The 11,900-nt window shown below is 26.1% G+C and overlaps 7 protein-coding genes across 7 annotated transcripts; 4 read left to right on the top strand and 3 right to left on the bottom strand.

Moving 5' to 3' along the window:
- Positions 1–104: 104 nt before the first annotated feature.
- On the bottom strand, positions 105–1,928 carry EHI_000530 (uncharacterized protein; the record flags this gene model as incomplete). The annotated part of the gene is made up of 1 exon (XM_647666.1): positions 105–1,928. The coding sequence occupies one exon, from the start codon at positions 1,926–1,928 to the stop codon at positions 105–107; it is 1,824 nt and encodes a 607-aa protein (XP_652758.1).
- Positions 1,929–2,115: 187 nt separating this feature from the next.
- On the top strand, positions 2,116–3,345 carry EHI_000520 (WD domain containing protein; the record flags this gene model as incomplete). Its single annotated transcript, XM_647667.1, has 1 exon — positions 2,116–3,345. One exon carries the CDS (start codon positions 2,116–2,118, stop codon positions 3,343–3,345), a length of 1,230 nt encoding a protein of 409 aa, XP_652759.1.
- A 1,079-nt stretch (positions 3,346–4,424) lies between these two features.
- On the top strand, positions 4,425–5,754 carry EHI_000510 (60S ribosomal protein L4, putative; the record flags this gene model as incomplete). Its single annotated transcript, XM_647668.2, has 1 exon — positions 4,425–5,754. The coding sequence occupies one exon, from the start codon at positions 4,425–4,427 to the stop codon at positions 5,718–5,720; it is 1,296 nt and encodes a 431-aa protein (XP_652760.1). The 3' UTR covers positions 5,721–5,754.
- Positions 5,755–5,795: 41 nt separating this feature from the next.
- On the bottom strand, positions 5,796–6,890 carry EHI_000500 (uncharacterized protein; the record flags this gene model as incomplete). The annotated part of the gene is made up of 2 exons (XM_647669.1): positions 5,796–6,088; positions 6,143–6,890. The coding sequence occupies 2 exons, from the start codon at positions 6,888–6,890 to the stop codon at positions 5,796–5,798; spliced, it is 1,041 nt and encodes a 346-aa protein (XP_652761.1).
- A 103-nt stretch (positions 6,891–6,993) lies between these two features.
- Positions 6,994–7,566, top strand: EHI_000490 (PRP38 family protein; the record flags this gene model as incomplete). Its single annotated transcript, XM_647670.1, has 1 exon — positions 6,994–7,566. The coding sequence occupies one exon, from the start codon at positions 6,994–6,996 to the stop codon at positions 7,564–7,566; it is 573 nt and encodes a 190-aa protein (XP_652762.1).
- Positions 7,567–7,761: 195 nt separating this feature from the next.
- On the top strand, positions 7,762–9,477 carry EHI_000480 (dual specificity protein phosphatase, putative; the record flags this gene model as incomplete). The annotated part of the gene is made up of 2 exons (XM_647671.1): positions 7,762–7,986; positions 8,062–9,477. The coding sequence occupies 2 exons, from the start codon at positions 7,762–7,764 to the stop codon at positions 9,475–9,477; spliced, it is 1,641 nt and encodes a 546-aa protein (XP_652763.1).
- Positions 9,478–9,558: 81 nt separating this feature from the next.
- On the bottom strand, positions 9,559–11,823 carry EHI_000470 (uncharacterized protein; the record flags this gene model as incomplete). The annotated part of the gene is made up of 1 exon (XM_647672.2): positions 9,559–11,823. One exon carries the CDS (start codon positions 11,821–11,823, stop codon positions 9,559–9,561), a length of 2,265 nt encoding a protein of 754 aa, XP_652764.2.
- Between the last annotated feature and the right edge of the window lie 77 nt (positions 11,824–11,900).

Here is an 11,900-nt window from a genome sequence, read left to right as displayed (position 1 = left end):
AGTAGTATCTTATTTTCGAATGAAAAAAAAAAACAAATATTTAAAAATAGAAAAAGAAAAACATTTTTTGAACAATAGAAATAATGAAAAAATAACTGAATTTATTAATAAATCCAATCTGAATAAGTTCTAGGTTCAATTAACATCACAACACCTCCTTGAAAAGAAACAGCGAATTGACAAGGAATAATTTTAGAAACTGTCATTCCAACGATTTGAGTATTTAATTTTAATTGTGTTTGAAGTGAAGAAACAAGAAGATATGTACAAACTCCAAGATCAGAACTTCTTAAAATATTACATCTGTCTTTAGAAACACAAACAATAAATTTTCCATCACAAGAAAATTTAGCATCAATAATTGGTGATGGACTTTCAAATTTATATAATATTTTCCAGTTATTTATTGAATATAATGTTACTGTATAAAGATCATTAATAATAATAAATTCATTAAATATATCCATAGAAATTGGAGAAATAGATAATTGTAATGTTTTTCCATCAAAATTTAATATTCCATTTTCTGATAATGAAATAATTTTTTTATTAATAAATCCAATTCCAACAATTGGAGAATTTAAATGAGAATTTATTTGTATTGGAATTGAATTATTACTATTTATTTCAAAAACATTACCATTAAAACATCCTACTCCTACAATAAAAGAATTAGAAGAACAAACAGTTATAATATTAACACTATCATCAGGTAATTGTTTTGGAGTATATAATACATGTGTATTTCCTGTTTTGAATTCTTGAAGAAGAAGTTTATTACCAACAGAAAATAAACCATAATTACCATTAGATGTAATATAACATCTTTCTAATTCAGTTCTTGAATTTTCCATTTTAAAATAAACTTGAGAAGAAGAAGGTAATGATTTAGGAAGATAACAATGATAAATAGTACCATTTAAATCAAATCCATAAATTTCTCTATCATTTCCTAATTGAATTTGGAGAAGTGTTAAATTATTTGGTATTTTAATTGACTTAAAAAGAACATTTAAAGACTTTTTTGGAATAACTGACATTCTTTGTGGAATAGTAGGAATTTTATAAGAAGTTATTCCATTGATTGTATAGAGTAAAACATTTGGATATGTAATAACTGTTTTCATTATTTGTTGTGGTTGTGAATTAAAAGTAAATTGTTGAAGTACTTCTTCATTACATTGATCAAATATATATACTTGATTAAGTGTTGAAATATATATTTTATCTTCTATACATTTAACGTCTTCAACCCCTTTTATTTGATACTTAAATATTGATGGCATATCAATTCGGTATTGTGCTATTTGTCCATCACATTGAATAAGACATCCATCTTTTGTAAGTGTTAAATTCATATCATCTATTTTATTAAAATATTCTCTTAAATCTTCTTCAGCTTTAACTCTCATTACATATAATTTAAAATGATGTAATTCTACTGCTACAAAAATTCCATTAACATCAATACCATATAACATTGAATCGTTTCTAGATAATTTAATACATCTCAATGGAGTTTTAGTTAATGGAATTTGACATATCATTTTTAATGATGGATAGTCCATTAACAATACTTTCCCTATGTTAGATGAAAATGTAATTAATTCTTTATCTAAACTTACATCAGTTACATAAATTGGTGAATTATTTTCATCTATTAATTGAGCTTGATTAATTAATCCTATAAATTCAAATGACCCTCCATAAACAGAAAAGAACTCTATTCCATTTTGTGATACAAAACATATTCTTCCTTCATTGTACATAACTTTATGTGGAGTATATAAAACAGTGTCATTACGTAGATCAATCTCTCTTGTAACAACTGCTTTATTAGCATCAACAATTTGAATCTTATTATCAACTGTAAAAAGATAATGAAATCCTTGATCTGTTTGAATGATTTCTTTAATTATGGTTTTCATTACACTTCTAATCGTACTGATGTTTTTTCTATACAGTAAAAATCTTTTTGTAGAAAATAGAAATCTATAAATTATTAAATCAAAAACCATTCTAAAAATAAAAAATGAAAAGATAAAAACTTGTCAAAACAAAATTAAAAAAAAAAGGGTTTGTATAAAAAAGAAAAAAAATCTTAGTTTAAAGGAAATGAGTATCGTTGCTGTTGGATCATATAACAGTTTCTTATCTGGTTGGGAATTTCAATCAAATGAAAACTTAGAACTAAAGTCAAAACAATTATTTGGATTTAAAGTTGATAAAAATTGTATTAAAACTGTTTCAGTATCTCCTCATTATTTAGCACTTGGAGGAACTGATGATTTAATAAGATTGTATGATTTAACAATTAAGAGAGAGGTATGTACATTAATGGACCATAGTGGTACCGTTAATAAAATTGTTATATTAAATGAAGAGATGATCTCTTGCTCAGACGATGGAAATATTATTTTTTACAAATTATCACCAAAAAAAGTAGATTTAATTAATAAAATTCATGTTAGTAAAGATGGAGTTATTGACATTGCTTTAGATTCAACTGGAAAAATTTGTTTATGCATTGGAAAAAAATATATGAAAGTTGTTGATCTTTATCGTGGAAAAGTAGCATTTGAAACAAAATTAACATTTGACCCAGAAACAATTAATTGGGTTCATAATGATGAATTTTTCTGTATTTCACATAAAAATTTAATTACAGTTTATAATAGAAAATTTGAAGAGTTTAAGATATTAGAATGTGACCCAAAACAAGTTGTACGTGTTGCTTCATCTTTTGACAATTTACTTATGATAGGAACTGATAAAGGTGAAATTATTACTTGGGACTTTATTACTCCAGAAGAAATTAAAGAAACTATTGAAAAAGAAGAAGAAATCATAAACAAATTTAATGAATTAAAAGAAAGTGGTGACAGTAATGAAAAAGAAGAAGAAGAGAAAGAGGAAGATAATGATTTGAAAGAACAAAAGAGTGATTCAGATATTTCTTTAAATTCAGATGATGAAAAGGTTGCTACTGCAAATATTGAAGAAATGGAAACAATAGAACAAACTAAAGAAAAAATGGAAAATGAAAAACAAGAAGAAACAGAAAAAGCAGATGAAAAAATAAAAGGTGGTAATGAAGATAATAGTAATGAAGAAGATATAGATATTGAAGAAGATGAAAAAGAACAAGAATATCCTATGAAACAAATTATTCAAACAAGTGAAGGAAGAATAAGAGGAGTTCAACAAATTATTGTTGGTGAATGGGTTGGATTTGCTGTTGGATATTCTGATGGAAAATTATTAATTATTGATAGAGAAGGAAATATTGCATTAGAAATGAATACAGGAATGAGGATAACAGCACTTGGAGCAACATCATTTTAAATAATAATCTCTTATTAGTGAATGATTATATTTTGATTGACTGAACAAATGACTTTACTTGTTTTAATTTTTTTCTTTCTATTTCTTTTTTTTTGTTTACAATGAAAAAAAAAAGCTTTAATTTGTATAAACTTCTTCATATTTACAAACAAATCATTTAGTATTATACTCATCTTCCAGAGAAGAGTTTAAACTTAAACTATAAATTTCTTCGTCACTATCAAAATCAATATATTTTTGTTTTCTTCGTATTATTTGAATCACAATACTTCCAATTATGAAACAAATAAAATAAAATATTAATAACCCCCAAAATATTATATATAATATCCATTCCCATTGTATGTTTTCTAATTTATTTGTAGGTTCTTTAGAACTATCAATTAAAACTAAATCAATTGATTGAAATAACCAATAAACTTTCATAAAATCATACATTTTGAAATTGTATTTCAATTTTTTAGTTCTACTTATCTTTTTGTTCTTCTATTGGACTTTAAAAATTTTAATATTATAATCATTCATTTCTCTTTCATATAATTTTCTTTCTTTATTTTTTTCTTTGCTTTGAACAAATTTAATTAATTTAAAAAAAATTAATGCAATCCATTCTTAAACAAAATTATATTAAACAACACCAAGCCAATTTATAAACTTACAATTCGAACAAATAATTACGTACACAAATAAAATGTTTTAACGCCATTTAATAGTCAGTATTACAATAATTTAATATCTTCTAATAAATTAATGTATTAAACTTAATTCGATTTTCATTGATTATTATGAATTTATAAAAAAATATTAAAATGAATAAGGAATTGATTTAAAGTAATAAAAAGAGGTTTTTATATCTTAAAATCAAATATATAATAATACATACAAGTAAAAATTAAATCATAAAAAAGAATAATAAGATAATAAAAACATATTTGTATGAAATTATAAAGAATAATAAAAAATATCAAATAACAAAAAGAAAAAAATGTTATTGTAAATGAGAAAAACTAAATCAGAAGTAAACCCTGAGATCTAACTTAAGAACTAGGGTTTTACTAAAAATTCAAGCGATAATTGGAATGAGCAGCAGACCATTTGTCACTATTTATGATGGTATCACTGGAGAAGCTGAAAAGACACCAGTCAGACTTCCAGCTGTTTTTCTTGCACCAATTAGAGGAGATGTAGTTCATTTCGTTTATAGAAATCAAAGTAAAAATACTAGACAACCAGAAGGAGTATCAACTGAAGCTGGTAAACAACATTCAGCTATTTCATGGGGAACTGGAAGAGCTGTAGCTAGAATTCCAAGAATTAGTGGATCAGGATCAGGAAGAAATGGACAAGGAGCTTTTGGTAATATGACTAGAAAGGGTCATATGTTTTCTCCACTTAAGAATTTCAGAAAATGGCAAAGAAAAACACCAAAACAAATGAGAAGATTTGCTGTTGCTTCATGTATTGCTGCTTCAGCTGTTCCAGCTCTTGTTTCAGCACGTGGACATCATATTGCAGGAGTACCACAAATTCCATTAGTTGTTAATTCAAAATCAATTTCAGTTATTAAGAAGACCAAACAAGCTGTTTATCTCTTAAAGAAAATTAATGCTTATTCAGATGTTCTTAAAGTTATTGCTTCAAAGACTGTTCGTGCTGGTCAAGGAAAAATGAGAGGAAGAAAGATTAAAGAAAGAAAAGGACCATTAGTTGTTTATGGTAATGATGATCTTCAAGCTGTTAAAGCATTCAGAAATATTCCAGGTGTAGATACATGCCGTGTTGAAAATCTTTCAGTTCTTAATCTTGCACCAGGATGCCATATAGGTAGATTCATTATTTGGACTGAATCAGCATTCAAGAAACTTAACACCATCTTTGGAACTCAAAAGAAGATGGCACAAGGTAAATCAGGATTCAGAATTGCTCATGCTCAAATGGCTGTTCCAGATATGAAGAGAGTTGTTGTTGCTGCTGAAAAAGCTAAACTTCTTAGAGCTAAAATTGTCTTACCAAAAGTACCAAAGAGAGCTAATCCACTTAAGAATTGGGCTGCTATGGTTAAATTAAATCCATATGCTAAGATTGCATCACATAAACTTGCTCAAGTTGCTAAAGCACAAGCAGCACATAAAGCACAATATGAAGCTAAAATGGAAAAGATTCTTGCAGCAAAGAAAGAGGCATTAAATCAATCAGTTGCTAAGAGATTTGGTAAAACTCAAAAAGTTGATGGAAAGGTTGTTAAAGTTAAAGTTGAAAATAATCTTCTTAAAGCCACAGTTAAGAGAACTGCTAAACAAGATGCTTATATGAAGAAGTATGATGGAATCGTTAAGGCAAATGCCAAGAAATATGCTGAAAAAATTGGATTCTAAATTTTTTTTTAAGAAAATGATGGTCTTTTGTTTAGGGTTTTAAATATTTTAATTGAATTAAATAAAGAGAATAAGTTACAAAATATCTGGATTATCATCATTTATTACTAAAGGATTTTTAACATTAGATAAAACACAAGAATTACGATACGTTTCATCTGTTATTGGAGCGTCATCACTTTCATCAGTTTTATTTGAATCAGACTCTGGTTGCATAAATTGTTCAAATAATTCTCTATGATTTATATCTGTTTTATCATAATAACGCATAGTGATATTTCTAATAATAATTTCTGAACGTTTTAATAAATCTTTTTCATCATGTTTTGTTATAGCAGCTGATATTACATCAAGACTCCACATAATTACTATATATTATTATTTATTACTATTAAATAATTGAATTATATTATAAAACAAACGTATAACTGTATATTCAATAATATCAGGAATATAATATGTTCCTGATCTAAAAAGAATGTCGTTCATGTAATGACCTGTAATTGGTTTATAAAGATGGAAAAGAACTCTCATTGTCATTTCAAATACAAGAATAAAAGAACAAATAATTACAATACTAAATGACCTTTTTGATTGAAGTGATAATAAATGATGAACTGTCTTTCTGTATGCATAAATTAAATAAATTGTGAATGTTACACAGAAAAATGCAACTAATAAATTACTTGAAGTAATCATCCAAGTGTTAAGTTTTACAGGAAAAGTATTTGATTCAGAACAATGAGTACCTTGTGCAAAATAATACAAAAATGTAGAAGTTATTGCAATAAATACAATAACATTCATAAAAAGAATTGTCCATTTAACAATTTTCATTTCAACTACTTTAATTTCATTTTCACAGAATGAATTACACCAATGATAATAAGTATAAGTAATTAATAAAAACGTACAAAAATAAGCGAGCCTTGTTAAATAAAATAATCCACAACTCTTTTTACCATAAATTGACATTATTCCATAAACAGAAAAAAATATTGTTTTTGCAAGGAATAATAAAATTAACACAAGATAAGAAACATTTATTTCTCTTGAGAAAAATTTAAATGACAAATATACACAGACACATGTAAATAAAATAACGTAAAGAGTTCCAGTAATTATATTTGAAGAACCATCAAATGAAATTGTTAATTCACTAAACGACATATAAATCAAAAAAGATAATTAGTTCAATTATTAATTATGAGATTCAGAAGAAAAAAGAAAAATATAATCAAATAATATTTTACTTCTTCTTTTTCAATATTTAATGTCTGGTCCAGAACGTCGTCTTGAAACAATTCTTAGAAATAAAATATATAATTGTGAATATTGGAAACAACAATGCTTTACATTAACTAGTGAAACTATTCTTGATGAAATTGTTAAATTACATGACTTTGGTGGAACATATGGTGTATTAAAAAAACCAACAAAGTTTATAGTTTTAATAATGAAATTATTAATGCTTAGACCTGACAAAAGTATTATTTATGAATATATTATGAATGAAGAATTTAAATATGTTCGTGTTATTGGTGCATTTTATTTAAGGCTTATTGGTTCTTCAAAAGAATGTTATCAATTTATTGAACCATTGTATTATGATTATAGACCTTTAAAATATAGAATCGACAGTAAACATTATGAAATTATTACAATCGATCAATTTGCTTGGAATCTTCTCCATTTGGACTATTATTGTGATATTACTCTTCCAATTATTACACCACGTCCTGTAATAGAATCTCATGGAATTTTAACTCCAAGACTTAGTTTAATAAAACAACATTATTCAAAAGAAGAGTTCAATGAGTTAATGAAGACTGTTGATGTACAATAATTTCAGATTGGACTAATTTAGAAACAAGTTTATTAATAGAATTTTTTTTTTAATTTATCAAAATCACAGATCTAAACTAAAAATTAAAAAAATCCTTAAAATTATAGTGTATAATCGGGATATTAGGAAGAAAGAAAAAAAAGAGAATAAAAAAAAAAAGAAAATTGAACTGAGTTTGTAAAAATTTCAATCAAAATGAGTGGCGAGACAGAAAAACAACGACCGAAAAGAAAGATGGTAATGATGAAAATGAAGATTGACCTTTCAAAGGCACATGACGTAAGAGATGCAACATTAAGAAATGATCCTAATATGGCATTACCACCTAGTTTAAGAGTAAATAGAAATGAATTAAGTGAGATTGAAGATTGGCTATTCATTTCCGGAGAAATGACAGCAGCGGATCCTGAAATATTAGAGGTTTGTTTTAATTTTTATGTTATTAAATTTAATAATAAGTAACAAAGAAATAAAACAAGTTCATCTTCTTATTAGAAAACAGAAATTGGATATATTATTAATGCGGCAATTGGAGTTGCAAAAACAGGATTTCCACAAAAATTTAAATATTTAGCATTTGATATGAGTGATGACACAGAACAAGATTTATCTAGTTTTATTTTTCATGCTATCGATTTTTTAACTAATTTAAGAAAAGCAAGTAAAAAGAATAAATGTCTCGTTCATTGCCATGCTGGAATTAGTAGAAGTGTATCACTTGTTTTATCATATTTAATGTATGCAAATAAATTTACTTTTGATGAAGCATTAGCAGAGGTAAGAACAAGAAGAAGTGTAGCATGTCCAAATATTAGTTTTGAATTTCAATTAAAGAATTTTCAAGTATTATTACAAACACATAAACCATCTCATGTTGTTTATAGTAAATTACGCCCACATATAAATTCTAGTATTTATCCTATTTATATTGCTCGTGCTTTAACTGTTGGTTCAGAAAATTCTTTAATTGGAGAAAAAACAACAGTTCAAATGTTAACGCCAGGAGATTCGCCATATTACCCATTAGATTCTATATTTGATTCAAGAGGATGTTTTGTTGTTTTTGCTATGGAAGGAAATGTATATATTTGGGTTGGTAGTTTAAGTCATCAAAATGAATTTAATGCATGTCAAACATATTGTGGCCAAATAGAACGAATTATTGGTACACCAAAACATACTGTTATTCATGAAAATGAAGAAACAGTTCAATTTCTTAAAGAAGCACATTTATATCCACCACAAAGAAAACTTCATTTACATAAAAGATATAATGTTGAATATCCAGTTATTAAAAATGAAAAGTTGTTAATTAGATATCCTGATTGGAGACTTTTAACTCCTCAAGAAGCTGATCAAGAAACTGAAACTCCAATCATTTGTATTCAACCAAAAAACTTTTCACAAAATTCATTTGGATTAGATATGTCTCAAAGTAATTTTGCATCTAGTGATGCTTTTTCAATTCATCAAGAAACTCCACCTTTACAATCATTAGAATTAACAGAGTCATCAAGTTATTTTTTCAATTCAACAGCAACAAGAGTAGATAGAAAAGAGACACAGGAATATTTAAATAAGGTTAAAAGAACTGATAGCCCTAAAAAAAGATCTCATACGATTCTTAATGGAACTGAAAGTTCATTTACTAAACAAAAGTATAACATAAAAAAATACAAAATGACTGTATTTATTCCTATGCACTTTCCTCGTTTTTCAACTATGCAAGGAAATAGATGTAAAGAAAATTTAGAACTTTTAAGTGAACGTGCTGATTGCGTACAAACAACAGGAAATATTGAAGTTGTTCAACAATTCTTTCAAAATTTTGGGTTGAATCCAGAAGAAGTTGAAACTGCGGTTTATTTTTCAAGTACCCAATTTGGTGTATTTGCAAAACAAAACCTGTGATTGTATTGTATTCCAACTAAAAATTAAATAAAATATTTTTTAAGTTTTTTTTAAACCATTTCAATTATAAAAATTATTTTTTTATTCTTCGTTTGAACTATTTTCTAATTGTTCAATTGTTTGTTGAAGTTTATTTGATATTTTTGTTAGATATTTTGCATATTGTAATTGAGAATTTATTGGTTGAATAGATGTTATTAGTTTGTCACAAAATCTTAATAACTTTTCATTTGGCTCAGTCACAGTTAAAAGAGTATCAACAAATAAACCAATTCCTCGAATTTTGTCGTTTCCAACTAATTCTTCATTAAGAATACGTTCTTTTATCATTGATATGATATTAATTAATAGATTTCCATTTTCTTCAATATAAGTAGTATCACCACTAAATAATGTATCATCAGATTCAACATTTTCTATATGATATAAAAATGATGGCATAGAAAAAGATACAATCATTTGTAATACTCCACATAAATATTCTATATCTTCAATACCTTTTCCAATTTGTATTTTCATTAATTGAATTGGAACTTCAAGAGGAGTATTATCAGGATATGCTAATGAAAGTCCCCATATTTCTTTTAATAATGTTCTTAATTGATCTAACTCTAATTCTTCTTTTCTTTCTTGAACTATTGAAAGTGCAATTTTCATAAACGTATCTGCTTGTGCAAATGATTCAACTTTTAATGAAACAGAACATCCTAATACTGCTAATTTACCTATTTCAAATGGTGAACTTAATTCAAAAATTGTACAATAAACAAATGCAAGACTTCCTCTTACAAAAGATTTTCTTGTATCTTTTGAAGGTAATATTTGTGAATAAACAGTTAGTCTTAAGGTTAAATGAATTAATAATGTTTTGATAGTAGTTGAATGAAAGAATGATTGTCTACAATCACTATAAAAAGTCATTTGACGATCAAGATTTTTGCCGAAATCTACACATTCTATAAAATACATAATAGCTCTTTCTGTTTCAGGTGAAGAAGACATTCTTTCTATTCTTGTTTTTGAATCTAAATGTTGTCCTAATCGAAGTAAAATTTGAATTGTTCGAATGTCATTTAAAGGAACTTTTCTTTCATATCTTAGCAATTCAACTTTAATAAATAATGGAGATGCGATACTCTCTTGTTGTTCAATACTTAAAAATTCAAACATTTTTGACATACCATCGCAACTAAGAATACTACATAATTGTCTTCCAGTTAATGGAGCAATAGCATTTAATATTATTTTATCTAATTTATCAGCTTGTTTTGTTCCAAATTTATCAAGTTTGTTACCAATTGATCGTAAAACTCTGTCTAATGTTTTAATTGAACAATGAAGAGCAGTACATCCAATAAGATCAATTGAAAATTTAATCATTTCTTCACTGGTATTAATATTCGAAGCTAATTTCCACATTTCAATATTAATATCTTCTGCATTATCCAACTTTATTGCTTTTCCAAGTGCTCTTCCTAATGTACAAATAGCTTTTAATTTAAGTTCTACTGTATTTGTTGTTTTATTAATTGCATTAAATAATATAATTGCTTCATGTGATACTTCATTGGCAGTCATTCCTTTTATAATACCTGAAAGTGTTTGACTATCACTTGATAGAGATATATATTCAGCTAAAGGTATTCCCATCTCACCTACAACACGGAATAAACAATGAGTGACTGTAGGATCACCAACTCCATTTTTGTTTTCAATATTAATTAAAGTTTGAAGTAAAGTACTCCATATAAATCCTTGTTTAGTCATAAACCAAACATATTGTTCAACTCCAAAGTTAATAGGAATAAATCCTATTTCATTAATGATGTTAGTTTGTTTTGTTTTGAGGTCATTTGGTGAAAGAAATGGTTTTATAAGAATTAAAATAACAGAATGAAGATATAAATTTGAAAGATGATTCTTTGTTACTGAGTCAATTGCTTCTTCGTAATTTGATAATAAGTTTAATTGCTCATTGGCATGTAATAAATATAATTTGTTTTGTAATTCTTTTGAAAAAGTTGAAAGAAGTGAAGTAATATAATCATGTAATGAAGCGTATACTGCTGGTTTTAGATTACCACATAAACTATCAATTAATGGAGCAAGAATATTAATAATTTTAGTTATATTATTTGATGATACACAGGGTATTAATTCTTGTTTTGCTTTAACAATTTTAGAAATGAAATTTGCAAATGTTGTTGATTGAGAAATACCAAAATTTAAAATTTGAATGATTTCTTTTTCATTAGTCCCTTCTGATGGGGTGTATTGTTTTACTTTTCTTACTGTTGCTAATTCACTGCTTCTTAAACGAGTTAAAGGGTCTTCGTTTTGTGTCATTTTATTTGATACATGATCACTAAATAATAAGTCTTTACAATGAGTTTTATTAAAACTCCTATTGTAATTTATTTCTT

The sequence above is a fragment of the Entamoeba histolytica genome, genomic scaffold, assembly GCF_000208925.1.
Source record: "Entamoeba histolytica HM-1:IMSS scf_1104750516279 genomic scaffold, whole genome shotgun sequence".
NCBI classification, from domain to species: domain Eukaryota; phylum Evosea; order Mastigamoebida; family Endamoebidae; genus Entamoeba; species Entamoeba histolytica.
Note: the sequence above shows the minus strand (reverse complement) of the source record. Positions and strands in the feature narration are given on the sequence as shown.